The sequence below is a fragment of the Poecilia formosa genome, unplaced genomic scaffold (genome assembly GCF_000485575.1).
Source record: "Poecilia formosa unplaced genomic scaffold, Poecilia_formosa-5.1.2 Scaffold235, whole genome shotgun sequence".
Classification (NCBI taxonomy): domain Eukaryota; kingdom Metazoa; phylum Chordata; class Actinopteri; order Cyprinodontiformes; family Poeciliidae; genus Poecilia; species Poecilia formosa.
The window spans coordinates 44,691-71,219 of record NW_006800174.1 but is presented as its reverse complement, the minus strand read 5'-3'; the positions used below and the strand labels follow the sequence as shown (position 1 = coordinate 71,219).

At 36.6% G+C, this 26,529-nt stretch overlaps 4 protein-coding genes and 3 gene segments (V, D, J or C); 4 read left to right on the top strand and 3 right to left on the bottom strand.

Annotated features, from left to right (window-relative positions):
- Nucleotides 1-365: 365 nt before the first annotated feature.
- On the bottom strand, nt 366-7,110 carry tatdn1 (TatD DNase domain containing 1). Of its 3 annotated transcripts, none has more exons than XM_016680179.1 (12): nt 7,032-7,110; nt 3,641-3,706; nt 3,162-3,211; nt 2,972-3,035; nt 2,691-2,834; nt 2,524-2,566; nt 2,018-2,103; nt 1,877-1,917; nt 1,530-1,606; nt 1,132-1,202; nt 639-765; nt 366-542 (listed from the first exon to the last, which is right to left on the bottom strand). In XM_016680179.1, exons 2-12 carry the CDS (start codon nt 3,678-3,680, stop codon nt 440-442), a joined length of 846 nt encoding a protein of 281 aa, XP_016535665.1. In that variant the 5' UTR covers nt 3,681-3,706; nt 7,032-7,110; the 3' UTR covers nt 366-439. The 3 variants fall into 3 exon arrangements, with proteins under 3 accessions (XP_016535665.1, XP_007569079.1, XP_016535664.1); XM_007569017.2 differs by lacking the exon at nt 7,032-7,110 and adding an exon at nt 4,184-4,376; XM_016680178.1 differs by lacking the exons at nt 366-542; nt 639-765; nt 7,032-7,110 and adding exons at nt 790-1,027; nt 4,184-4,376 and having other exon boundaries at nt 1,110-1,202.
- On the top strand, nt 4,476-7,429 carry ndufb9 (NADH:ubiquinone oxidoreductase subunit B9). Of its 2 annotated transcripts, none has more exons than XM_007569016.1 (4): nt 4,476-4,618; nt 5,412-5,604; nt 6,081-6,194; nt 7,048-7,429. In XM_007569016.1, exons 1-4 carry the CDS (start codon nt 4,530-4,532, stop codon nt 7,177-7,179), a joined length of 528 nt encoding a protein of 175 aa, XP_007569078.1. In that variant the 5' UTR covers nt 4,476-4,529; the 3' UTR covers nt 7,180-7,429. The 2 variants fall into 2 exon arrangements, with proteins under 2 accessions (XP_007569078.1, XP_016535666.1); XM_016680180.1 differs by having other exon boundaries at nt 4,518-4,606.
- Nucleotides 7,430-7,531: 102 nt separating this feature from the next.
- On the bottom strand, nt 7,532-15,900 carry LOC103149716 (angiopoietin-related protein 7-like). The gene is made up of 6 exons (XM_007569015.2): nt 14,622-15,900; nt 10,705-10,939; nt 9,783-9,917; nt 9,366-9,582; nt 9,021-9,216; nt 7,532-8,299 (listed from the first exon to the last, which is right to left on the bottom strand). Exons 1-6 carry the CDS (start codon nt 15,225-15,227, stop codon nt 8,156-8,158), a joined length of 1,533 nt encoding a protein of 510 aa, XP_007569077.1. The 5' UTR covers nt 15,228-15,900; the 3' UTR covers nt 7,532-8,155.
- A 1,392-nt stretch (nt 15,901-17,292) lies between these two features.
- On the top strand, nt 17,293-20,490 carry LOC103149764 (pro-opiomelanocortin-like). Its single transcript, XM_007569070.2, has 3 exons — nt 17,293-17,452; nt 17,643-17,770; nt 18,533-20,490. Exons 1-3 carry the CDS (start codon nt 17,338-17,340, stop codon nt 19,037-19,039), a joined length of 750 nt encoding a protein of 249 aa, XP_007569132.2. The 5' UTR covers nt 17,293-17,337; the 3' UTR covers nt 19,040-20,490.
- A 419-nt stretch (nt 20,491-20,909) lies between these two features.
- On the top strand, nt 20,910-21,611 carry LOC103149715 (Ig kappa chain V-III region NG9-like). The segment is given in 2 exon segments: nt 20,910-21,072; nt 21,205-21,611. Coding segments are annotated over 2 exon segments (357 nt in total).
- Nucleotides 21,612-22,289: 678 nt separating this feature from the next.
- Nucleotides 22,290-23,209, top strand: LOC103149763 (Ig kappa chain V region K-25-like). The segment is given in 2 exon segments: nt 22,290-22,673; nt 22,836-23,209. Coding segments are annotated over 2 exon segments (393 nt in total).
- A 1,149-nt stretch (nt 23,210-24,358) lies between these two features.
- On the bottom strand, nt 24,359-25,820 carry LOC103149762 (Ig kappa-b4 chain C region-like). The segment is given in 3 exon segments: nt 24,359-24,824; nt 25,627-25,708; nt 25,803-25,820. Coding segments are annotated over 3 exon segments (426 nt in total).
- Between the last annotated feature and the right edge of the window lie 709 nt (nt 25,821-26,529).

The window sequence follows — 26,529 nt, the reverse complement described above, 5'->3', positions numbered from 1 at the left end:
TTGAAGTCACATTTGAAGCTAACACTTGAAATAAACTTTGGACTTAATTTGAACAGCAAGACACAGGCACCTATAGAAAGTTTTGTAAAAGGTCCACCAACAAACTGTATGTGGTAGACCAAAGTCAATAGAATTTAAAGAATGCGGCTATACTAAACATGAAATTCCCCTCTGTTAAGACAAACGTTTTTGTCATTATTTGGAAATGGTATGATAAAAAATATGCACTGTTGAAAACAAAAAGAGCATAGAAATAAATAAATGTTGCCCCTATCTGCTGTAAAGCAATATGCAGAAAGGAACCAGTTTTAGTTGGTGCAACAGGAATACTAACACATAGCAAAATATTTTACTTTGGAGAATGGCAATATTTAACCCATACATTTATTCAGGCACAAACTATACATGCATTTATGCACATCTCTATGTGTATTTATCATCAGCTAGAGCTGAAAAACACTTTGATGGTGTTGCTGTATATTGTGTTGGCTAACTCCACTGGATCCTCTTCCCTTGCAGCTGCCATCACCTCTAAAACTTGTCTGAAAAAAACATTTAAAGACTTGATAAGTATGGAGCTCATCCAATGAGTTTTACAAACAAGGTAACTTTTGTTACTCATCCATAGAGATACTCACATGATATGACAGGGCTCATTTCGGTCTTTCAGGCAGTGGCCTGCTTCCCATTTCTTCTTTGTGGGAAATGTTGTTTTAACATATTTGGAGCCAGCGTGAGTGTTCTTCACACCACACCATGGAGCATCTGAAAGGGAAACAAAGTAACAATCCAGATACAATACTAATATGCAGGTTTAATATCCTAGATTGCAGTCCTAGTGTGAATTTTCTATGTGTGAAAATATTTCACTTACCTATTTTATGAAAATTAAAAAGCAAAGTAACTTGTACTTCTGTACACAACACATCTCTCAAATTTTGGAAATTCAGCATGGTGGTAATGTTAGATATGATTGCAACATATAAGATATCGATGATTCAGTCATCTTCTGACAAGATGAAAACAACTTTTTATATATATATATATATATATATATATATATATATATATATACACACACACACACACACACACACACACACACACACATATATATATACTTTTACTCACCAGTTTCAATCATGAGTCGCTCAGTGGGAATAGTCTTCATGGCTTCCATATTAGCCTCTGTTTTCAAAGAGCTGAGAAAATGTAATATTGTTAATTAAAGAACTGGATCTGATAAGCAGCAGCCTTGTTTGTACTATGCTCCTACAAGACTCAGCCAACATACCAGATTTTTTACATATATTATTTACAGAAAAAAATATATTTTTAAAAATTTGGAAACTGGTTAAAATGCCCAAAAATTTAAAACAACTTAATTTGCTGTCTTTACTTATATTATATATTATATTACCTGTTTAAATATAAGAATCCACCTAAATTAAATCTTAGAGTTTCATTCACAAAGTCAAGATTTTAACTTTTGCAGCCACACCAAGCATCCTGTTAGAAAATCTCCTCACCATCCATTTATTCCAATATAAAGATCCAGGTCAATGATTGCTGCAGCATCCTCTGCTGTCCCATCAAATGAGTGGACCTGAAGGAGAACATCTGAAACATCTGATTCTATATAGCTTATGTACCTGCCAGATTTTCTAGTTTTACAGAAATGTTTTAGAAAGAAACTTTCCACCAAAAATGTGCCTTTTACACATTTCTTTTGAAGGCTTTGACATAAAAGTGTGATTCCACAGCACAATAAAATTCTAAACGAAAAGTATATTAATGATGACTGCTTCCAAAGACAAAACAAAATAATTACACCGAAAAGTAGATTATATAAAACAGCAATCAAAACTTTTCTCACCACTCCTCCAACACATCTGTCTCGATTTCTCTTCATGATATCTAACAAAAAAAAAAATCAATAAATAAAAAATAGAGAGAGTTATTAACATCATTAAAATCAATACTTGGCATGAAATGCTTGACTATTCCATAAAACTACCAATGAATTCCTGATGGGAGTTTCTGCAGTGGAGGAACATGGGCAACTTGGTCTCTTCTGCCAAGTCAAACTGCTTCTCAAAGTATCTGGAAACAGAACCTTAAGTAAATTAATGAAACAAATGACAGTGCACAAAGAACCAGTATTATTGATTTAATTATGGAAACTGGACCAAATATTCATGTATTTAAATATCTATTTGCAACTAGCTCTGACTTGCTGGTTCTATGTTTACATCAAGCAAATGGCAAACAACCCACATAGAATCTGAAGTTCAAAGGGTGCACACTTTTCTTTTGTAAATATTGTGCAGAATATTTCTTCAGAATAAAATGCAACTAATTCTGAAAAATTTGTATATTTTTCTCAAGTTACTATGACAGACATGGCTGAATTAAGTCCCAGTTATAGACATGAAACTAGATGACAAGTGAGTGTTTTGTCCAGATGCTAAAATTGTTAAATTAATCCCAATGTATCTTGCAATAATAACATAAAAAACCTACTTAAGTTGAGTCTCTTTTGGGCAAAATTCCAATCTGTCAAAATCTGAAACAAGAAAGAAAAAAATATCACCACTTCCCTGGATCTGAAAGTAATAGCAAAACAATTGGAATAACAGAAAACGCCTCAGGGGAAGAAACATCTTAGATGAGTTCTCATTTAGACTCACCTAGCCCACACTCTCCAATGGCCACCACTTTTCCTCTGTGAGCTGCTGCCAGCTCCTTAAGCCCAGAGAAGTACTGTGATTCTCCATTCTGCTCAAACTCACTGCAGCGGGTGGGATGGCAACCAACTGTGCAGTAAAATTCACCTGCAATAAAAGGGGAGCTAAAATTGGTCTGGTTCTATTCTGAAGGAATGAGGGCTATGGAAAGATGTGATGGATTTGTCTGTATGTACGAACAGGGTTCTGTTTTCTAACATTATACTCTGCTCTTTTGCTGTTACCTCGGGTCTCAGCCAGTTTGACAGCTTCCTTGCTGTCTTCAAGGTTCCCCCCTGTGATCATAAACTGAAACACAGGAACAGGTTCACAAGCCCAAAAGGACATAATGCATGAGACCAAATATGTCTGCTATTATGTAGCGCCAACTGCACTCATTTCCTCCTCCATGAGACTTGTCAACATGTAACATACCTTTTCAACACCAATTCCAAGAGCTCTGCCGATGATCTGATCAAAGTCATCTGTCAGAAAAATGGACAAAGTTTAAGCTGATCTTGACACCTCACATGTTAAATTAGGGCTGCACCAAACCAGGAAAACATATGTGACAGCGGTGGTGAATATCATGATGTCAACATGACTTACTACAAACACACAAAAACTTCAATAAAAAGTGTTGATGTTAATAAACTTTAGGTTCCCTGTAAACATAGATGCCACATTGTAAGTAGTCTTTGCTACTGATGAAGAACACCTAAACAGAACCTGTCAAACAACATGAAATAGACTAAAGGACTTTCACAAATTAGCCAAAAACTAAAAATTATAGTTTTGGAGTGACCTAGTCAAAGTCTGAGTTGAGATGCTGTGAGGTGGTCCAACTTATTTTCCTTCTCATCGATGGTCTGCATGTGTATCTGATTAGGTTCAGACATTGGAGAATGGCTCACCGTCATGTTTTTGCTCCCCCCTGTAGAGTCCTCTGAACATGGGATCAGTCAGGTTCACACCAATATCTAGACATGAAAAGGGTGGAAATTAGTCATTATTTAGCATTCAACGTTGTGATACTGATTAATTCTCGTGAGATATATTCGGCTCATCAACGTGTTTACGGTGTGGTAATCTAAAAACCAAGGGAATTTTGCGTGAACTCAAAGTTGTGTGGGCACTAGAAATGCAAAGGGGCAGTAGATGAATTTGCTCTGATGCACTGTTGTATGCAACTATTGCTTAATTTAAAGCATAATCGCTTTATCAAGAGTAAAATAAATAGTTGGTTGGATTAACTTAGTGTAGGCACTGAATATTTAAACTTTAGTGTTCGTATTCTTGAACTCAATCACAGAAGCTTCAGCCTACGTACAGCGGCAACACTAAACCAACACTAAACCTGGTTGGTTTAGTGTTGGTATAGATCGACTCAAGGAAGCACAATGAGTCGATCGCTTTTATCTCCGTTTTTTTTTATTATCAAAACATAAATGTCTCACCAATGAATTTACACTGTGCCATGGTTGTAATAGTTCTGCAAAAAGCTACACACGCAGCCCTCACCATTCCCATAATGTCGCTTTACCGTAATAACGAACGCAGAAATAAACTAAATTTCTGAAACACCTGGCTAGCAAGTTCTAATATCTTATTCAAATGACACAGACTAATTTAAAGTGTACACATACGGATGCACTCTTCCAACACCTTTAATTAAAGGATGATTACGTATAAAAGACATATGTGTGCGCAATATTTTGGTATTTACGGTAATGACGTTGAAAGGCCGCAAAATCCCAGAATCCAACGCGCTGCTCTGTGGGAAGGTGACAGCGGACGGCGAAAATGGCGTCTGCTTATCTTACTCACCAGCAGAAAGTGATGAGACTTTACAAGAAGTCTTTAAGGCACCTCGAATCATGGTGTGTATTTAGGTAAGAGCAGCGTTTTCTTTTATTTATATTAACAAAATAATGTGGTTCAAGTGTTTTGGTGAGGGAAGTTGTTCTTGCTTCTTGCTAAGCTAACAGTGAAGCTAGATTAGCTATTACTGTTAGCACTCCAGGTCATTCATTGACATGTCATCCAAGACATTGTGTTGTTTTCATTGCTGTCACATATACAGGAATATCACCCAGTATTTGCAGCTTCATCTCTGGGTTGTTTTAAGCTCTATTTTAAAGGACTTTTAAGGAACTCACTTGGTGTTCGCTAGCATCCATTAGCTTCTACTGTTATTATTTATGCAGAAACGGGATCTCAAGCTCCGAATGATTAAACGTTGCTCTAACCCCGCCGTAGGTTTATGTAGGTTTCCAGAGGAAATGATCATTTTCAACTTTGCATCTATTTTCAATAATTTTCAACTTTGCATTTTTTTTCTGTAAAACTTCTTTATTTTCAGGTACATGGAGAAATGACTAGATGCATGTTTTTATTATTATTATTATTATTATTTGGTTGGTCCTTGGCAAATCAATGTTATAATTTCATTTAAAAAGCATAAACGCTGTAGTTGATTATCACAAGACATATCAGATATGTTTTATATTTGTACTAAGTCATGATATTATAGTTTTACTTTGAAGTTTTTATAGGCCACCCAAACTGTATCTTTACTTTCTTGTTGTAACTGTCATCCAGGTCCTTTATGTTTGCAAGTTATACTCGATATTATTTGTGTAAAATGTAAACATTTAAGCTTTGCATGGTGTTTTTCTATCGCAGAGACAAATACCGTTTCTATGCCTGTATTCTCCGGGCTCGATTTGATGAGAACAAGAATGAGAAAGACATGGTGAAGGCCACTATGATGCTAAAGGCAGGCGAGGAGGAGTTCTGGACCAACCAGCATCCCCAGCCTTACATCTTCCCTGACTCTCCTGGAGGAACCTCCTATGAAAGATATGAGTGCTACAAGGTCAGATGGGACTCAGTGGTGTGAATAATGCTGTTTTGTTGTTGCTTGAGTTTTCTTTTCTCTCTCTCTCTCTCTCTCTCTCTCTCTCTCTCTCTCTCTCTCTCTCTCTCTTTTTTTTTTCTTTTCTTTTTTTTACACAGTAGAAATCTGGCTAAAGATTACTCTTTAGCCAGACTATTTGTTTAGAACGTTTTTCTGTTTACCTGACTCTTCAGTATGATACTGATTCCTTGTAACAAGTTCATAGAACCCTGCTTCCAACTAATGGAGAGAGACCATCCTTTTTCAGGTTTACCCTGTGTTTCTTTAGCTAACTATTGACATGCCATGATTATGCAGCTGAACTGTAGATAGTTTGTAGAAGTGTCTTGGTTTATTTTAAATACTATTATTGCAGGTAAAATATACCTTTACAAGGTAGGCAGTTCAAATTTGATGTATTAGTTAATGATTTAAGATGTAATTTGTGTTTGTAGGTCCCAGAATGGGTGCTGGACCACTGGCACCCCTCAGAGAAGGCCATGTACCCTGACTACTTCTCCAAGAGGGAGCAGTGGAAGAAGCTCAGAATGCAGAGCTGGGATAGAGAGGTAAGCAGGGCTTACATTCATTTTACACTTATCTTGGTCATTTTTAGGAAGTGCATCTTGACATAAAAAGTTTGTAAAGAAAAACCAGTGCAGTCCTAATTTATTTATGATGTGTATTTGAGTCTGAAAATTGTGTGTTTTCCCTTAAAATGGGACGCTTTTAATGTACCTTTCATGGGTGTCTTTTATTTTGATGTAAAGTGTTTTTTTCAAATAATTTTTTTTCTTCCTGTCTACATGATTTTGGCACATTGAACTAATTAGGCATTAATCCATCCATAACATGACAGCAAAGTTTAATGCTAAAAATGAAGTAACAAAACCCTAGACTTTCATAAAAAGTAGACGTGCATTTCATTTATAAGGTTGATGTAAAAATGCAACTTTTTTTACATTGCTATATCACTTTACACACATTATGCTTGTGCATCAATTAATTTAATAGAATGAGTACATTGGTTAGGTTTCAGGTAAGCAGCTGTAATGTATTAAGAGACCTTTACTGTTTTATGTAGAAATTATGGAAACTCAACAATTATATTGAGGTCTGTTTCTTTTAAATATTTCAACAGCTAGCAAATAACTTCTATTTAAAATTGAATAAATGTCTCAGGAGCATGCTTATTTTACTTTGTGGGATACATTTGTTTTGAGAGAATATTCTGCTTTAATCTAGTTTACCAGATTAAACATTAAAACTAGATTAAATATTTTTAGAATGTTTTTTTGAAACATTCTAAAAATAAAGGTAGACATATTTAATTGTCTCACATGACATGAAAAATAACATGCGAGAAACAAAACCGATGCCCAATAAAAGTATGAGTCAGCTTTTGCCTTTGTCTTCCTCCAGGTTGCTCAGCTGGAAGCCGAAACTCCAACTGGTGGCCCCAAGACCGAGGCTCTGCCTCCTGCCCGCAAAGAGGGTGACCTCCCCCCTCTGTGGTGGCAGTTCGTCACCCGCCCACGGGAGCGTCCCACATAAGCACCTCACCTCTCCTGAGATTAGTCAGTCTGGCTATCTGAGGGAAAAACTGCCCAAACACACAGTGACAACACCAAGACTGACTGACCTCCTGGTACAATCTGTCTGAAGAGTCATGCCTGAAGGAGTTCACCTTTACAGGCTGCTCCACTAAGTTAGCAACCTGTCTGAATTCACAGTTGATGACTCTGAAAAGTTCTGTAGATGTTCCAATACCTGTAATTAATAAAGAAATGTATGATCAGTTTTATGTATTTGTCTGATTATACAACTAAAGGCATGCCGTCGAGTTGGCTACAGTAAGTTCATTGTTGGTGCTTAAGGAAAATGAGACAAGTTGATAAATTGGAAAAAAAAAAAAACTTAAATATTTTAATTGAACTGTTTAAACTTCAGTTATTCAGTATGTTCAGGCTGGTGTATGGCAGTGGTGTATTTCAAGCATCATGCACAGAAATTCTTGAATTTATTCAACAGAAGCCAAAATGTATCTGCTAAGCTTAAACTTTACACCCTACCTCAATAATAAAAAAAACTTAATGTACATTACAAATACATAACTGTTATGTGTCTGATCTGCTCATTAAGCTGCAGCCAGAAGTTAGGTAACAAAACGTATAAATTCATAATCTAAATCTTGGTAGTTATTGTTTAAGCACTGAAAGCCACTAATTAAATAACTCTGGTTATTGGCATGAAAATTAAAATAAACGAGTATGCATCTCTCCATAAAACCAACATGGATCATTCAGAAAACCCGTCTCTACAAAATCAAATCTCTTGGTTAATCTTAAGAAAGAGTAGATACTTATTTAATTTAGAACAGGCTGCCCCCTGTAAATTTAAAGAAATGAATTTCAAAGTGAAAATCAAGCATGCCAAGGGATTATTTTTTAGCAATAACAATATACAAGTATTGGCAGTGTCAGTACATTTGGCAATTTTCTTAAAAACCAGCAATGAAAATGCCCTGTCACTATGGCGACAGACGTCGGAAACTTTGCGGCCGAATCATCATGGTGACCCCCTTCAGAGAGTAGAAGTCTGAATCCTTCCAGGAAAACCAGACGATGCCATCTGGCCCCAGCAAGTTGTGAGCCCTCAAAGAGTACCGGCCACCCTAAAGGAGACAACACGTTTTATTCAGTCATGATTATATACACTGAATAGTAAAAAATAACTTTTTTGAGAAAACCGTTATGTCTCAACATTTTCCCACCTCTGATGGAATATATACAATTTATCTTGTGAAACTCATCTAAAAAACATGCTAGGGTAAATGTGTAAAGTTAAGCTACAATATGATGACTGCATGAATGTGAACATTTTTAAACTAATGTTTTGTTGAAACACCTTTTGATTAAATTTAAGCATTCAGGTTTTTGCCAGGAATCTGTCAGCATGGTACATCTAGACTTGGCAATATTGGTCCACTCCACCTCGTAAAAGATTTCCAATGGAGATCTCTCATCCTCAAATTTTCTGATGGATTTAGTTCTCAGACTGTTTCGTTTTCATGTGCAGTATGATTATGCATTAAAAATAACTTTATAAGCGAAAAATCGCAGGTAAATCAGGTCATACCAAATTTACATCAATTTTAGAGAAATACCCAGTTTTTGTTGTGTCACTGTCCTTCATATCCTCTCCAAAAGTTGAAAACTCACAAGTGTCTCATGGTACATCCATTCTTGTGAATTTTTTTGTTTGTTTGTTTTCTTCACCTGACTGATACCTTTAAACAGTCTGGTGCTTTTAATTTTCTGTAACATCTTTCAGAGCTATGGCATCATCTGTCTTATAACAGAGATAACTCTGTTAAGTGTCAGTCTGGTAGATACCTTGTAGTAAACTCCATTGAGGTTGGTGTAGAAACATTGGTGGAACCACCAGCCGGCGTGACTGATCTCAGCACAGATGTTCCCCGTGTCTGGTGTGCTGAAACCGTGTTGGTCGTGATACCAGCCGAAGGAATCCTCCACTGTTCCACTGAAACCAGAAACATGAAGGCGATACTGGTTTTCTTCATCGTCTATCCTGTAGAAAGAGGACAGGTAGCCAACATTTGAACCCATTTAATGCTATTTATCCTCTAGTGGATGACATTGAGCAAAATGCCTCAACACGTCACCAGTCCTGCAACTTTAAGGTTTTATTTTTGTTGTCTATGTTTACAGTCTCTGCACCTGAAAGACTGATACAGGGCGTGCCTGTGGGCGTGGCTCCAGTCCTGCATGTCAATGCGGAGGCTGTAGTGACCCTGGCTGGTCAGCAGGTGAACATGATGGTTGCCCAGCCAGTGTTCTCCTTGTGCTTCACCGAAACCATCTCGGTATTCGGCCCAGCCACGGTTAAAACTGACTGAGCCGTCACGCCTGCGCTGAAATACGGTCCAGCCTCCACCTGGTACACACATGTAAATTCATGAGAACTACACACACCCCACTTTAGAGATTCAGTGCAGAGTTGTGTGCAAACAGGAGGGCTGTTTATTTTTATCAACATTTTCCATCTTAAAGAAAAAACAACAACTTTAGATTGTTAGATGAAAAAATGCATAGTTTGGTCTTTATAAGTTTCCTTGTAGTTTATGGGTTTCTTACCATCTGTCTCCATGTCACAGTAAACAGGAAAAGTGGTGCCTGGTGACATGACAATGGTGTAAACTCCTGAACGACGCACGCCATTGTGATACAGAGACGTACAGTCTGATGGACAGAAGGACAGGTACTGTCCACCTGAGGGAGACAGAGACAAAGAAACACACTGTCTAAAAAAACTATCAGCAGCACACAATGGCTTGCAAAAGTTTCAAACTTTTCACATCTTGTCATTTAAAGAGCACAAAATTCTGACTGTTTTACTGGGGTTTTATGTGACCAACTTAAAGTTCTTCGACACTCATACACTCCACAACTCTACAAGTCTTTGTAGAAGAACAGAATTGAGAAAATTGCTTAAAGAAGCTGAAATACACAATATTTTCTGGCTGTAATGTGATGAAATGTGAAAAGTTAAGGTGGAGGAATATATTTGCTAAAGTAGATAAAGAGAATGATTCTTTCACTTTTTCTGAGTGACTTTACGGGTTACAAATGTATTAAAAACTTCCATCCAAAAATTTTTTTCAAATAATTTCTGATCTGAAACTTACTCTGAGTAACAAGACACTTCCTGGTCTAGTAAAGTTTGTATATTCCAGTGCAGAAATAAAACTGCAATTGATTGAAAGTCTCAAGTCCAAATCAGAAAATTAAAACCTTGAAATACCTTGAGCTTGCATTGGATAATTTCCAAAAACTGAAAATGTACAGCATTCAGAATTCAAAGGATGGAAAAAGAGAAAAGGGTTCAACAAAATATTAAACCTGGAGTTTGTTCAATATAAGTTTTTCTTACACAGTAAAGCAGGGATTAAGTCTACTTTTGGGAAAAGTGTAACAGGTAGGTCTGTTTGTTATATTTATCTTTTTGTGAAACAATAAAGTTGCATGCAGCTCCCAACTCACCACAATGCATGTGTACCTTGTGCCAGTGTGTTTCTCATGCTGAGAGGCGGCGTGGCCTTGATCACATTGATTGTGCAGCTGCTGCTGCGGCTCATGTGCTGCATGGTGGCCGACAGGTTGCGAAGCTGCGCCTGCAGCTCATACAACAGCGCTGCGTGCACTTGGAGCAGCGTGTCGGCCTCTGCATGGCGCAGCTCCAAGAAATGCAAGCGATGGCCCATGGTTGAGTTCAGTCTGATGCTGTCTTCACCCTGTGGGACACAGGCAGAAAAACGCTGTGTGGGTCATAGAGCAGGTAGATTTAGATTTCCAAACATTTTCTTTCAGCCAAAAAGTTTGGGAATGAGATCACAAAAGATCAACAAACATTAAGACAAATGAGTGTCATTAAAGAAATTTTATATACATTTTATTAAACAATGGCTATTAAAAGTATTTTATCCTACTCTGGAGCCAATGGAAGAATGTTTATTACCATAACAGTCGTGCAGCCAGAGGTGGCTAATACTGGGAAAACAAATGCTCTTCTTTTTGTTTTCAACAGAAGTCCATCCATCTGACCAAATCTTCCATTTGCATTAATAACAGTAATACTTGTGCCCTGAAGAGCCTACCAGACTTGATTGATTGTAATGTACCCAGAACTAACATTTTATTGAAGATTGCAGTACGCTGTGCAGCTCTAAATCAAACACTTTCAATTCCTGCATGGCTTTGATAATTTGATAATCTCTGGATATACACTGCTCAAAAAAATAAAGGGAACACTCAAATAACACATCCTAGATCTGAATGAATGAAATATTCTCATTGAATACTTTGTTCTGTACAAAGTTGAATGTGCTGACAACAAAATCACACAAAAATCATCAATGGAAATCAAATGTATTAACCAATGGAGGCCTGGATTTGGAGCCACACACAAAATTAAAGTGAAATGTTCCCTTTATTTTTTTGAGCAGTATATTTAGATTAGCTCTTTGCCATTACCCTGGATTTACCTCCATTCACTGCAGATGTAGTTGGGACTCTGATTGGACCACTTCAAAACATTAATACATCATCATTACTTACAGTGAGTAATGATGATGTTGTTAAAATCAAAAGATTCCTTAAAACCCAAAGGGTATAAAGAAGTTTTGGGCTTACCTGCCAGTTTTTTACTTTAAGTAAAAATGGCTTAGATTCTCTGTGTATTCTTTTTTTCTTTCTTGTTTCTTTGAATTTTTTCTCTTTAAAACTTTTGTTGAACACCGTCGGTATAGAATGCTGTCCTTCAAACAACAAGAGAACAGTTTTGAATTTACAGTGTTATTAAAGGTTTAATGTATAAGATGTACCGTATTGATAGTGAATTAAAATGTATACGTCCTTATTTTTTCATTTTTGTCCCTTTAGTTCAAAACCTTTTCATGCAGTGTCACTGAATTGACTTTAAATGATCTCTAAATTAAAATAGAAAAAAAACCCACTATTTTTATTTGTATGGAAATATTCTGAATATTGAATTTTATTCAGTCAATGGCTCTGTCTCTCAGTTATTGCGACAAATTTCTCATGTATTCTTTCATTGGGATCTGACATAGTAAAATGACATTAAAAGTTGTTGAATCACAAAACTTTCCTTGCATGCTCCAGACTTGCAAACTTGACGTAGACAATTAGGAGCGTATGGACAGTACAGCCGGAAAGGATCCTCTAAGTGTCAGGCAGACGCTTAAGGATATACGTGCCCTGACCAAAAGGTCTCCAGATAATCCTGTTAGCATTCAGGGTTAAGGAGGACTTAAAGGGTGTGAAGACAGGGAGATAAAGTTAGACAGGGAGATAAGCAAAAGGACTAGATAAACAAAGATAGCAAAAGAAAGAGGATGTGTTGTGGATATTTTTACATATTTTGACAAAAGCAACAAATATTAATTCGTTTCTACTAATCCGTACTTCCTAATTTACCTTCCTTTCCCTTATCCTCCACTTGAATCATCTAACCTCACATTAACTATCTCTGTTATCTCCTTACCGCTTGCCCTAAAATTTCAGCAGTGAAAGAAATATTTGAAATTGTGACACCTGCAGAAGACATTCCATAGAAAAGGTTGTTTGGATTGAAGTTCTGTTGATTTCCCCCCAAACATTTTGCTAAAATATTTGCTAAACCTTTTCCAAAAAACATCTAAATACTGTATAACTATTAGGATGTACACAGCAAGACTTGAGGCAGAAAAATCATCACTTTAGAGAGATACATACTGCATTACAGCTAAAAGATTAATATAGAATAATATTAATCATAAATTTATATGATATTTATACATATATGTGGTGTAGTTGAATACTAACATAACCTCAACTGAGGCATAAATGTCATTAACTTGAAGATTTGATGCATTTGCTTAAGCTGAGGTTTGTCCAGGCTGAAATAATCATACAAAATACAACTTTAACATTTTTTTTAAAAAGGAATCTGAATTTGCAATGGGCTACGTGTAGTTGTTAGGAAAGTTGTCTTGCAGTAAGAAGCTCCTTAATAAGGTTTTTGTACCGTCACAGGGTTTTGTACAAAACCATCTGAATAATATGACTGTTATTCATATTTTTGAATAACAGTCAACTGAGGCATTCATATCTTTGAATAACAGTCATATTCAAAAATATGACTGTTAAGTTAATTTGGTCTCTCAAAATGTGCATGAATTCAAAGTGTGTTTGTATATTATTGTATTTCCTACATGTCTCTGTGATACCCTGTGTTGGCATAACAACCTGTCTAAGGTGTACTCAAAAATAACCACTGGAAATCTGGACCAACCCCATGTCCCTGCAAAAAAAATGTGTATAGAAAAAGGATGGGTGGGCTTACAGGGTCACACTGTGGAGTTTTATTATATTAGACACATGGGCAGATGCCCAGGGCAGCATTGTAGGGGATTAGGGGGGGAAATGTGTGCATAAGCAGTAGATCTGAAGTAAAAATAAACTTTTGGTTGAAACTTGAACAGATTTTTCACACTTTTCTACATGTGCAGTATAGAGAGTTGGCGCCCCCTGCTGGCTGCTCAGAATATGGACATTGTATGTGCTTTTGATGATGACACGGCAGGCCTTGATGCCATGTCCAATTTTTGGGATTTTTTTTTTTTATTGTGTGTTTGTTCATTCCACTGAATGATGCAGCCACAATCAGGACTCTGTGTAAAACATTTACCAGCCCAAAGCAGGAAGGTGCCATACAGCAGCCCACTGTTTATGGAAGTAGCCATGGATCCCTCCGTCTATGGATAAACTTTAAAGTTATCCAGCAACGGAGCCAACAGTATTGTTACAAGACAAAGGAAGCTAAGAAAACCAAAAGAACAATTAATAGTAAAGGCCTGTTGTGGAACGTTGACTCCATCTTCTGTAGAGAAGTGTTTTTGGAGAAATTTGGTCAATGTGAGCAGCTGTTCCTTTAGATGAACTGGATGGTGTCAATATTGGAGCAAATTGTTATTTTTTTTTGGTTGATCCAGTGCCCAGTTTTTCCTGGATCATTTTCTGAACATCCTAACCCAAACTGCACCTAATTTCTTTTTATCTAGAGGTTTAGATTGTCTTCCAGAGCCTGACAAAGAGGCAAAACATTGTAAATGTATATGAGAATATGAAAGAGTATAAATATAGTTTCAAAAGATTTCCCTAGCTTGTATAAATTCTGTTTTAAAAATGATCTAAACTAGTGGTGAGACTGGTTTGGTCACCGTATTACGTCCTTTATCAAAGTTGAAAGTAGCCTCCCTTGGCCTAGTTCCATTCTGTCAACAAATCTACTGGCTGTGATACATCTAGAAGGTTGGCGTCATGTTTGGTACCCAAAACCTTTATTTTGTTTTTGGAATCTCTTCTACTTAGAATCAGCTATGAGTACACAAAAATTGCGAGTTTCATTAAGTTTACCTGCATCTCCAGGGCCTTGACTCGATGCCGGTGGTTCCTCACCTCCTCCTGCAGCTCAGACATTGTCTCCCTCAACTCCTCAAGCTGCTGCTTTCTGTTTTGGTTCTCTTGAAGCCAGAATGAAATCTCATCTGTGCAGCGAAACATGTCCGGGCAACGTTTCTCTGTCGTTCCCACACGAGGCAGAGTTGCCATCAGGCGACAGTGTCCATTAGGCATCAGCTGGCTGCTGTACTCTCCACAGTGTGTCTGGTTCAAAGTTTGGTTGGTGTTACTGTCCACACCACCTGCACGGTCGATCTGTATGACTGCTGGGGCATCAGGATTCAGGTCAGAAAACGCTTCTAGGATTGAGGCAGAAGGATGCCAGTCAGCATCCTCATAGGTGCCCTGGTTTATGTCAGGTACGTTCCAGTTTGACTCCATCTGCATGTCAGGTACATCTCTTGGTTTCCGGGTGTTCTTGTCCAAAATATTTTCCCTGGACTCTTGTGCATCCTTCAGTTCAACTGTAGAGTGTTCATTTAAGTCCACAAAGTCAGTACTGGCATAACGGAAACACCAGCCAGTGAGTAAAAATGTCCACAGCACTGGTTCTAACTTCATATTGAAAATTTAGCAAGTTGCCCTGTCTGGCTGCTGTTGACTTTAATCCATTGTAAATCCAATTCACCAGTGTAATCAGTTCCAGGATAAACATCAGGAGACAACATTGTAGCAGGAGAATGACGTCTGGTGTGGTTCCACATTCAGAAACTGGTAACCTTTACCCTGAGCTGATAAAATTCTCATGATATTTACTAAATCTTTTTGGATGGACTGTGGCTGAAAATTATTTTCAAAAATCGATGAAGCAAAATATTCTACTGTCTATGCTCAGCAATGGCCTGACTGTAATAAGTCTGTAAAAACAACAACAACAATCCATTGCTCTCTTTTTGCTGCCTCAGACATGACTTTGCCAATGTGTTTGTGGAATCAAATAGTTTCAGGCCTTATTTTATGCTCTATATTGTCAATGTTGCAAATTATGGTCACGTTTAGCTTTAATGCAATTAAAATGCAATTTTTAGGCTAGTCAACCCTGTGATTAAAAGGTAACTTCCTAAAGACATATCTAATTAATGCAGTTCTCTGTCAGATGCATCACTATAAATATTTAATTTCAAAGGAAAAAGTCTGAAAAGGGGAAATAAGCTTTGAAAAGGACAGTCCTACCTGTGGCCATGTCTCAGTCCTGAATTCAACTCAGTACAACAGCACCTATACAGCTACACTGTAAGACCGTGTGTGTATGTGTGTGTGTGCATGTGAGGTGTGTGTGGGTGTGTTCAGCACCGGGTATGACATCTTATCCTGATAATCTGATAAGAAGATTGGAAGCCATTTCCCTTAAAGGTAATAAATTACAAGGAGGATCAGAGTAACCTGACTGCAAATTAGACTAAATACATTACAGGAGATAAAGAACCAAATAAAGTCTGCACATATAGTCTGTATTCTCATAAAATAATAATTTTAATTGTTAAATATTATTATGTTGTTTTGCTTTTACTTTAGTGTTGTCCTCCGCTTAGGTTTGCATATTTGCTAAGTTCGAGTGTTCAGTTTCCCATAGCTGGAATTTCAAGCAGCTTGGAACCCCAAAAAACAAGAGCAGGACGGGCTGCCAATGACTGTGAAGGATGCTATCTTACTTATTTATTAATTGTGTGATTTGAGTGTTCATGCTTCTAAGTAGACCTGGAGGTCCTTCTAAATGCAATAGTCCCACAATTCTGTGTTGAAATTCATAATTTTATTTCCATTTGAACATACACAGCGTTCAAATGCACTGTGATATGTTTAATTATTGTCTCAACTTTTCCAATGTCCTTTTTTATAACTGAAACATTTATCTGTTAAGTTGTCAAACTTGCACAACAAATCCTATTTTATGCTATAATTTTCTGTAACTTTGAGATGTATAACATATTTTTGAACTTAATTGAACATGATTACAATTATTAAAGAGCAAGTAATGACATCCGAAGCAAATCGATGTCTGTATTTCCTCCCTGACCATGGTGCCCCGTATATGAACCGAACTAAGTGGGGGCTCAAGGTCAAAGCTGCACTAATGGGTTTATATTTAGCTGCCTGCCTCAGGAAGAACCTTGTGTTGCTCCATTAGAGAAAGAAAAACAACCCTGAAACCTTTTAATGGCCTTTGACTTGAAGTTAAGTTTTTTTATTTCTGTCAACTAAAGTGTCTTAACGTGCAAAACAAAAAGTATTAGGCTTTGAATGTACTTGAACATTGAAGCAAATGAGTGTGGTAATATTAGCAGTAAAAAAAATACCTTTTTTTCTGTCACAGCTTTATATTTTCAGCTTTGGGAGTCTCTTTAATACAGCTGATGATACAGCAAATGACCAATTTTCATTTTGAATAAAACAGGTGCAAATGGAGATAATCTTTAGATTCTTTACCAGTCTTGATCAAAATAGTAAACAGGACGACCAGCACTTTTTAATACGTTCAAATTTGCCATTTTGTAAATTTTAAATGCATTTAATAATACATGTTTTCCTAAAGAGCAACAGATGTCAAGATAAATTAGAACTTCATTGAGGGCTTTTGATTGGTTGTTTACTTTTGCAGAGTAATCTATATTTACAGACCTCTTGAGCAAAATCATAGAGGGTCGCAGTGACGTCAGTTTGTTTGTGCGCAATGTTTGAGTGTCCTTGGCTGAAAGGGTATAAAGTCAATCGATCGGTCAGAAGTAAACAAGAGGAAAGTCAGAAATCTTTGGTGGAAGGAAGAGTAGAAAGACCCAGGAGAAAAGGTGATTATTATTATTATTATTATTCCTTCACAGTAGAAATAAATATTTTAGAATATTTAAAACATTAAATAGCTATGATGGCAGTTGTTTTATTTAAGTTTAACCATTTATTTTCTAAAAACGTTAATGGTGAACTTCACCTTACTGCATAGTCATAATGAGAAGCTTTTATGTTGTCAATCTCCCGCAGAAATCAGAAGAATGCATCCTGTGTTGCTATTGGTGGTTGCAGTGACGGTGGGCGGGGCCAGAGCGGCGCTCAGTCGCTGTTGGGAGCGCCAGAGCTGCCAGGAGCTCATCTCTGAGAGCAGCATGATGGTAAATACAATCAGACACATTTGGCTTCGGGAAAGTCAGTTTGGGTACAATGTCACATTTTTTAAATTGAACAAATTCATTCTTTTGATTACTTATATCATTTATTTCAGCAAAGCCTCTTCATTTTTGAAGATTACAGATAGATAAGAAACATATGCAATCAGAATATTAATGCAAAATATCTAATCTTGAAGTTTGATGTTTCAACTGCTTGAGGCAGAAAGTTATGACAAACATGAGCATCAAAGAATATTACAGATCTGACAAGAGGAAACTATTTTCCTGTTAACATCAACTACAGTCTGCTGAGGTTTACTTTGCACACTGAAGCAGTTTTAACATGTAGTAATTTCACAAGAGCATTTCCAACATTCAACTGTGAACCTTATAGAGATGGATTTTTCCAAATAAAGAAAATAAAGAGGGTAACCTGTAATATAGTTGTGAGAGACAGACATAGTGTTTTGAGAAATTTGCTTTTTGTGGTTGCTGAATAATTGTTCAATTTGCCTTAAGAATAAAAAGTTATTAGGTTAGTTGTGTGATGTTTGTTCTGGTTGTTTGGACATTATTTGTGGGGATTCTCAAGGGTTTGTACTGGGTTCCAAACTTTGTCTAATTCATGTAAATGACAATATATTCATGAATAGCAAGTGGAGATAGCAAGTTCCAATGGGAGATACTGAATGAAATTGAAACGTCAGTAGAATTTAAAATATGTTTATTTCCTCACAATTTCCCATTTGTTTGCTCATCTTGCAGGAGTGTTTCCAGCTCTGTGGACTTGACCCTCTTGAGATGACCACCATCCTTAGCAGTGTTCAGCATCCTCCGTCATCTGTCTTTCTTTCTCCTTCACCCTCTTCCTCCTCCCCTCAAGCCAAACATTCCTACTCCATGGAGCATTTCCGTTGGGGGAAGCCTCTTGGGAGAAAGCGTCATCCAGCGAAAATCCCTGCAGGCAAAAAGGTGGATGGGGACTCAGCTGAGATTTTCCCTGGAGAGCTGAGGTGGTGGGAGCTTTCCAGGGAAAAAATGACTGCTGAGGATGAGGAGACACAAGACGAAGCAGAGGAGGCCTCCAATGAGCATCACGATAAAAAAGACATCCCGTACAAGATGAAGCACTTCCGCTGGAGCGGCCCTGTGGTGGGCAAACGCTACGGGGGCTTCATGAAGAGCTGGCAGGAGAACAGCAAGAGGCCGCTCATCACACTCTTCAGAAACGTCATCAACAAAGAAGGAGAGGAGGAGAAGAGGGCAAAGTGAGGAAGAAGGGAGGAAATGGAAATGAACAGGAGGGGGAAATGACCAAAATACAGAATATTATTACATTTATCTTACAACTAAATATGTAATACTAACTTTACAGTCTTTTGTAAAGAAAGAAAAATCTTATTTAACCGCATTCATAGTTTGCTTAGTGTATGTCAGAAAATACAGATTGTTGATACTGAAACTTTGTTTTTCTTTACTTCTAGATATATAAATAACACAAAAAGACAGAAAAAAGACTTAAACATATAAAACAGGTTAGTGGTGAGTATTTTATTTAAAAAAACATTTATTGATGATCTAACTTATAGTTTCAGTACTGTAACATTTTTTTAAATTGGTGGAAGTGTTTCTTATGAACAGGGAGCTGGAAAGAGAACATGAGTAACACCAGTTATGGTTTTGAACAGATGACACAGATTTCCTGTATTTTGACAGATACAAAAGATAGAGAGAATTATTATATTATATATAGAAGGTTTTCTTTCAAATCCATATTTATCAGCCCTGTTTTAAAGCGGCAATGTCTAAAATCTGTAAAAACAACCGCATGCAGGCTCTATCATGGCCACATGAGGGCAGTAGTTACACATGACCTGCACACTTCTGTATCTTACTTTTATGGAGTTGGGCATGAACAGGTTACAGAGCAGTAACACTAAGTTATTAATACAAATAAAAGCTGAAAATATAAATTTCTGTTTAATTAATTTTCAGTTTTCTTACTTCGGCTCCACTCTTCAATATTAAAGAAATGTTGGCTGATAAAAGAAAGAGGAGGCTGAAGATGAGTCATGGTGATATTTTAATTTTCATTTTATGAAGTTACTGTGGATATCAAGAAAAGTATAAAGACTGTTGCAAGCAAAATACATGTGGTATGTGAGTTTTTTCCTCTCCTTTTAGAAGTGCACATCAATAAACAGCTAAGAATGATTATGAACAACGCCTTATTATAATAAGCAGAAAGGTCAAAGAAGCAGAAAGGTGTCAAAAAATTATACTGAAAATACTGAGATAAAAAAAAAACAACAACAAAAAACTGGTACATAAAACTCATGCAAATGTTTCACTCCTCTCTTGTCAATTAGTTTCCATGACAACTGACAGGCATCACTGATGAACCATAGCATCAAGTCAGTTTCAGGACAACCAGTCCTTTTTAAATATTTATTTTTAGACTCTACAGGAAATGAAGAGGAGGGTGAAGAGGAAGAGACGCTGCTGAGAAATGCTGCAGTTTATTACTGTAAAGGTGAATTTCTGAGAACTGGTCAAAATTTGTTCTCAAAAAAAAAAAATCTCACAAAATTCCCCTCCATCAGTCAGAGCAGAAACTGAACGGCAGCTGCATCAGTTCACTCAACACATCCTTCCTCACCCACCCACACACATGCTCAGTGTAACAGCTCAGTTTTAAGAATATTTAAGAAAAAATTGTATTGATATGAAGATAAAATAACTTAAGCCCAAAATATTTATTTCTAGTTTGCTCTAACTAAAATGTCAAAGTTGACTTTTCATATTTGGTGAAGAATTGGGGAGTGAACACATGCCTGTGTTTAAAAATATTTCAGCTCTTTAATCATATTTCATGTTTAATAATATATGACCTGATGTGATTTGGCGCATAGCATTGTTTATTTTCTGTAAATTAATAAATGTCCTGTTATGTTAATTTATTTTTCTGCTTATGTGAATTACAGGATTTTTAGTTTACCATCTTATTCTGCAGAATCCAAAATATGATTAAAAGTTTCACATGGTCACATATTTAATCAGCAGATCATTGCTACATGATGTTAGATATGTAGATTTTTATCTGTCAGTGTGCAGGAGGAAACATGATGATCTCCATGTGACTGACTGAGTGTGTTTGCATATGTGTCCTGCCTCTCTGCTCCAGCTGTTAAGAGGTCAGAGTTGATCAGTGGCTGTCCAGGCCTTTCAGAGCCACTGACACACCAGCAGCACAACGATGATGTCACTGACTCTACTGCTGACCATCCTGGGGCTCCTGGTTCAGGGTGAGAATGTTCAGGATGTCATCAGATTCACCACAAAGACTTTCTGCTGTGATGGAGAGATTAAAATATGAGCTCGGACCTTCAGTTGAATTTTCTAAGTCTAATGAGTGTAAATATTTTTTTCTCTTTCAGGTTCATCAGGAGACATAATTATGACTCAGACTCCAGGATCTCTGTCTGTTGATCCAGGACAGAGAGTCTCCATTCAATGTAAAGCCAGTGAACATGTAGACAATGAGGTAGACTGGTACCTCCAGAAACCTGGAGAAGCTCCAAAACTCCTGATTTATTGGACATCAAATCGTCAGCCTGGAGTTTCTGATCGTTTCAGTGGGACTCAGTCTGGAACTGATTTCACTCTGACCATCAGCAGAGTTCAGGCTGAAGATGCAGGAGTTTATCACTGTCAGCAGGATTGGAGCTTTCCGTTCACACAGTGATACAACGTCGTACAAAAACCTCCCTCAGCTGCAGAGGAACTGATCCACGGCTGCACTGAAGCAGAAGTTGTTGACAGAATCATGTTCAAAGACGGCTAATTTAAACAACACATTTTTAATTAAACTGTTTGTTCTTTCATAATATATATAACCATAGCACACTATGCTTCAATCTTTTATATATATTAAATTTATAGCTCTTCAAAAGAAGTGAGTTAATCTGAGAAAAGGCATGTAAAGCATGAGGTATTTTCCATCTTGTTTAAAACATTTTAAAAAATGTGAAGATAATTTGAATCTTGATTTAAAGCAAAACCTGATATAATAATGGCAGAGTTTATAAATATGATCTGTCACTAGCTTTGCTGAATCTCAACAGAAGAGAGATAAATTAAAAATGCAAACTAACAAACTGATGTTCATAAACATGTAATTTCTACTTGTCATTTTAATACTAGTTGCCTGTACTTTTACAGAAAAGGTGGAAAATATAAAAAAACTTGGATTACAATTTAATTTACAGGTGGAAATTTGTATGAAATAGCAAATATATTTCAGTGACTCAATTTACTCAGTGAAGCTCATTATAAAGATTAATTACACATTAATTGATGTTTTCTAGTCTTTTTCTCTGTTAATTATAATAATTTTCCACTGAAAAGCTGATGACAACATTTAATTCCATAGAAGATTAGAATATTACATAAAACTGATAACATATTCAAATACAAAACATAATCTTAATGAAATGTATGTTTGATATTTCTGCTAAAAGGCTGTTATTTTCAAACTTTACTTTTAAGCAGACAAACAGAACACATATTTAAATTTCCAGTATAGTTTTGTGGATTGCAGCACAAAAAACGAGCTCAGTGAATTTGCAAAGAACACAAGACTACACAATGCCTAAAATATATGATGGTACATGTGATGATAAATTATATAATCACATATATAATCACAGCATTTCCATAGAGCCACTTTGCATCAGCAGCTCCATGCTCCAGCGCTCTGGGAGAGTTTATAGTCCTGACAGTTGAACACTGGATGACTGACAGCTGTCCTTCATCACAGCAGAAGACACAGAAATCCTCCTCATCATCAGAAACATGACTTTGATCTGCGTCCTCATCTGGACTCTCCTCTGCTGCTGCTTCACAGGTAAAGTCCAGAGAATCCAACTCCTCTCCTCTNCTCCTCTGCTGCTGCTTCACAGGTAAAGTCCAGAGAATCCAACTCCTCTCCTCTATGAACATCTGTCCCTCTGAAATGAAGCCGACTAAACCATGAAGCTGCTGCATGTTTCTGTCTCTGTGTCCTCAGAGTCCATAATCCAGGTTTCAGTGACTCAGCAGCCTGCAGCAGTGAGAGCCGATCTGGGAGGATCTGTGACCATCAACTGTAGAACCGGACAAAATGTGTATTATTACAGTGGTTGTTCCTGCTATCGTTTAGACTGGTACCAACTAAAACATGGACAAACTCCTAAGCTCCTCATTTATTATACCAGCACTCGAGCATCAGGGACTCCAAGTCGTTTTTCAGGCAGTGGATCAAACTCTGACTTCACTCTGACCATCAGTGGAGTTCAGGCTGAAGATGCTGCAGTTTATTACTGTAAGGGAGAATTTGATGCTAACAAGTATGAGCTGTTCACACAGTGAAAAACAGTCATACAAAAACCTCCCTCAGTCAAACTGAACAGAAACTATATTGCTGCAGCTTCCAGGTGTTGCAGAAACTGATAGTTTACTGAAATCTTCCACATGAATACACACAAATGTTCATGAATGTGTTATTTTAAAACACCTTCACAAGGGAGAATTTGATGCTAACAAGTATGAGCTGTTCACACAGTGAAAAACAGTCGTACAAAAACCTCCCTCAGTCAGACTGTATAAAATCTCTAGCTGGATGTTACACTGAAACATCTCACTAAGCACAGACACCACGACATTCACGTAAATATTGAAATAAGTGCACGTTTCCTATCTGACTTTGAAATTAATAAAGAGGTTGGAATATTACAACTGGAGAAAAAATGTTGGGAAGGTAAAATTTGACTTAAGGCTGAAATTAAATGTCATCATTCAGGTACACATGGAGATTTTATAATCACAATCTGGGGTTGTGTGTTGAGTTTATTTAAATAAAGGTACCTTTGTTTTGACTTCATTTTCTATTCAAAAAGCAACATCAAAAATTATTTGATGTTAAAATAAAATAAAATAAAATAAAATCCTATTTATGAGTCAGATGTTTGACTTGGTTAGAACAGAAAATGGGTGAAACTCTCCAGCTGTTCATTATTTGTCCAAAAGAAAAGTTTCAGGGACTCTAAATGGTTTCATAGACAGTAGATCAAACTCTGACTTCACTCTGACCATCAATAAAGTTCAGGCTGAAGATTCTGTCAGAGCTCACATTTTGAACAGCCAACTTTTGGTCACACACTGAAAATTAATCAAGTACTGAATGACTGGCAACTGAACAAACATTTGGGCACATGTCACTTTTAATTGCTTATTTAAAAAGAGAGATCTTGATATATATTTTTATCAGTTTTGCTAAAGAATAAATCATAAACTTAATTCATATTATACATAACTGAATAGGATGTAAAGCTTTTTTCTCTTTTAAGCCTATGAAATCATTTTTGGTATAGTAAAACAAATTGTAGCTATATGAATAAACTGAAATGAAATTATAAATTTATTATAATACTACTGAGGAGCTGTTGTTCCTCTGCAGTAAACAACCTCTACTAACATGCAGCACACAGAAACAAAACATTGTTTTTCCTCTGACAAGGTAAAAACTGAAAAATAAAGAAGCCGAAACAGGAGTAAGGATTTTGATTTTATTATTTTTGACAGATATTGAGCTTTTAAACACATAACAGAGGTTATGAAGATGAAATAAAACAAAGATTTTTAAAGCAAATGATCTATAGCAAAATCAGACATTAGAAAACATTAGAATCAGCTCAGGACTGGGAGCACTGGTCTCTCCTCAGTGTCTCTGTGACTGCAGACTGGGAGCCCTGGGAGGCCTCACAGGTCACAGAGCCCACCTTCCTCCACTGGTCTGCAGGGAGCCTCAGGGTGCTGCTCCAGCTGTAGAGGCCGTCATTCTGCAGCACCCCGGGGCTCCTGCTCTGCTCCAAGCTGCTGCTGCTGCTGCCGTCCAGCTTCCAGGACAGAGTCCAGTCTGAGGGGAAGCCCTTGTTGGCCAGACACATGAGGGTAACCTGCTGCTGCTGCAGCTCCACACTGGAGGGGGGCAGCACTGTCAGGGTGGGGCGGGTATCACCTAGGAGACACCAATCAGGTTAGAGAACAGGAACCAAGAAGGCATCATTGAAATGACACCAGGACAGTTTCACTATGAGAAAGTTGAGTTTCTATATTAAAATGTTTCTGCCAGATGTTTTTCTGCTGGACCAGTTACTGAGTTTCTTTGTTTCACTTCCCTTCAGTAAACCTCTCATGCATATCAGCACAAAGAGAAAATCATAACTTTATACTGAATAAATAAACAAAGAATACATCAAGAATCATTGTGACTTGTTGGTTGCATATTTTTCACATCATATTAATATATATCAACATTTCCAAAATTTTGCTTCATTCGCTTTTCCAAATTGAATTAACGGTTATTCAAAAGATACGCGGTTGATCAGTTCTAGAAAAGATGTAGAGTCTATGGAAAGACTCTGCATCTACAATTCATCTGAAATTTAATTTTTAAACTTTGCAGATTATTTAAACATAGATTTAAAGTAATATACACAATAACAGAGTAATAAATAATATTTCTTTTTATCTTGATCTTTTATTTGGTCAAATATAGGTTAAATGTACTGTAATAAATAAAAAATTTTTACTAATAAACTGCTTTTAATATACATGTATTTGTCAGTTTAGAGATGAAATAATATTCAGATCAGATTCTAAGAAGCTGATTTGATTTGTTCTTGATTATAAGATTACATTTTTCAATTAAATTAAAACTTAATGCAAAAATCTTTTCACTTCACAAAAATTAATGTAGCTAAAGATAAATGACAGGACAATACAACATTTAAAATTAAATTTAGTAAAGAAAAACTTACGTCCAACATCCAATCTGGTTCCTCCACCGAACGTGAGCCACAGTGATACAAACTGGTTGAACCGTCGTACAAAAACCTCTGACTGTTAGAGACACGGCTCTCTGACTCTGACACAAACATATTTACCAAAACATTTATTAGTGGAAACTCATCAAGTAGTATGAAAGTAAACCAACAGAACCTGAAGCCAACATTGTACAAGCAAACATTTTAAATGTACAATTTTCAAACAATTTACTGTGTTTAACAGAATAGATGACAAACTTCTCTAAGGTTATTTTGAAGCAGTGATTTTAGTTAACACGTGATCAACTCTGTCAAAATATGACAGATAAAAATATGCATTATACGAATAACTTCATAATATAATAAATTTCACATAAACATTTTTATTTAAAGGTTTTTCTCAATAAATTACAATATTGAAAAGCTTACTTATTTCAGAAACTATTTACGTTGTGAACACTTAAAACCCACGAGATCATGTTAATTAATTTAAGAGAAAATTGGAATGTTACATCAGAGCAATAAATGAAAAGATGTGATTAATGAAGTGTAAGAATTTTTTTTTTCTTTCTAAAGGTCCTTTTAATCTGACAAACAGAACACTATTTTAATTCACTGAGATATCTGCAATTTAGCAGGTTGCATTATATGAAATTGTCAATGGGGGAAAAAAACAAAGAAAACATCTGATTTGTTCTTCAAAATACTCTGCATTACACAATGCCTATAATAGATAATGACAGGAAATAGGATTGAGTCATTGATAAATAATATCACCACATAGATCCACATTCCCTCCTGTACTCATTCACAGCATTTCCATAGAGCCACTTTGCATCAGCAGCTCCATGCTCCAGCGCTCTGGGAGAGTTTATAGTCCTGACAGTTGAACACTGG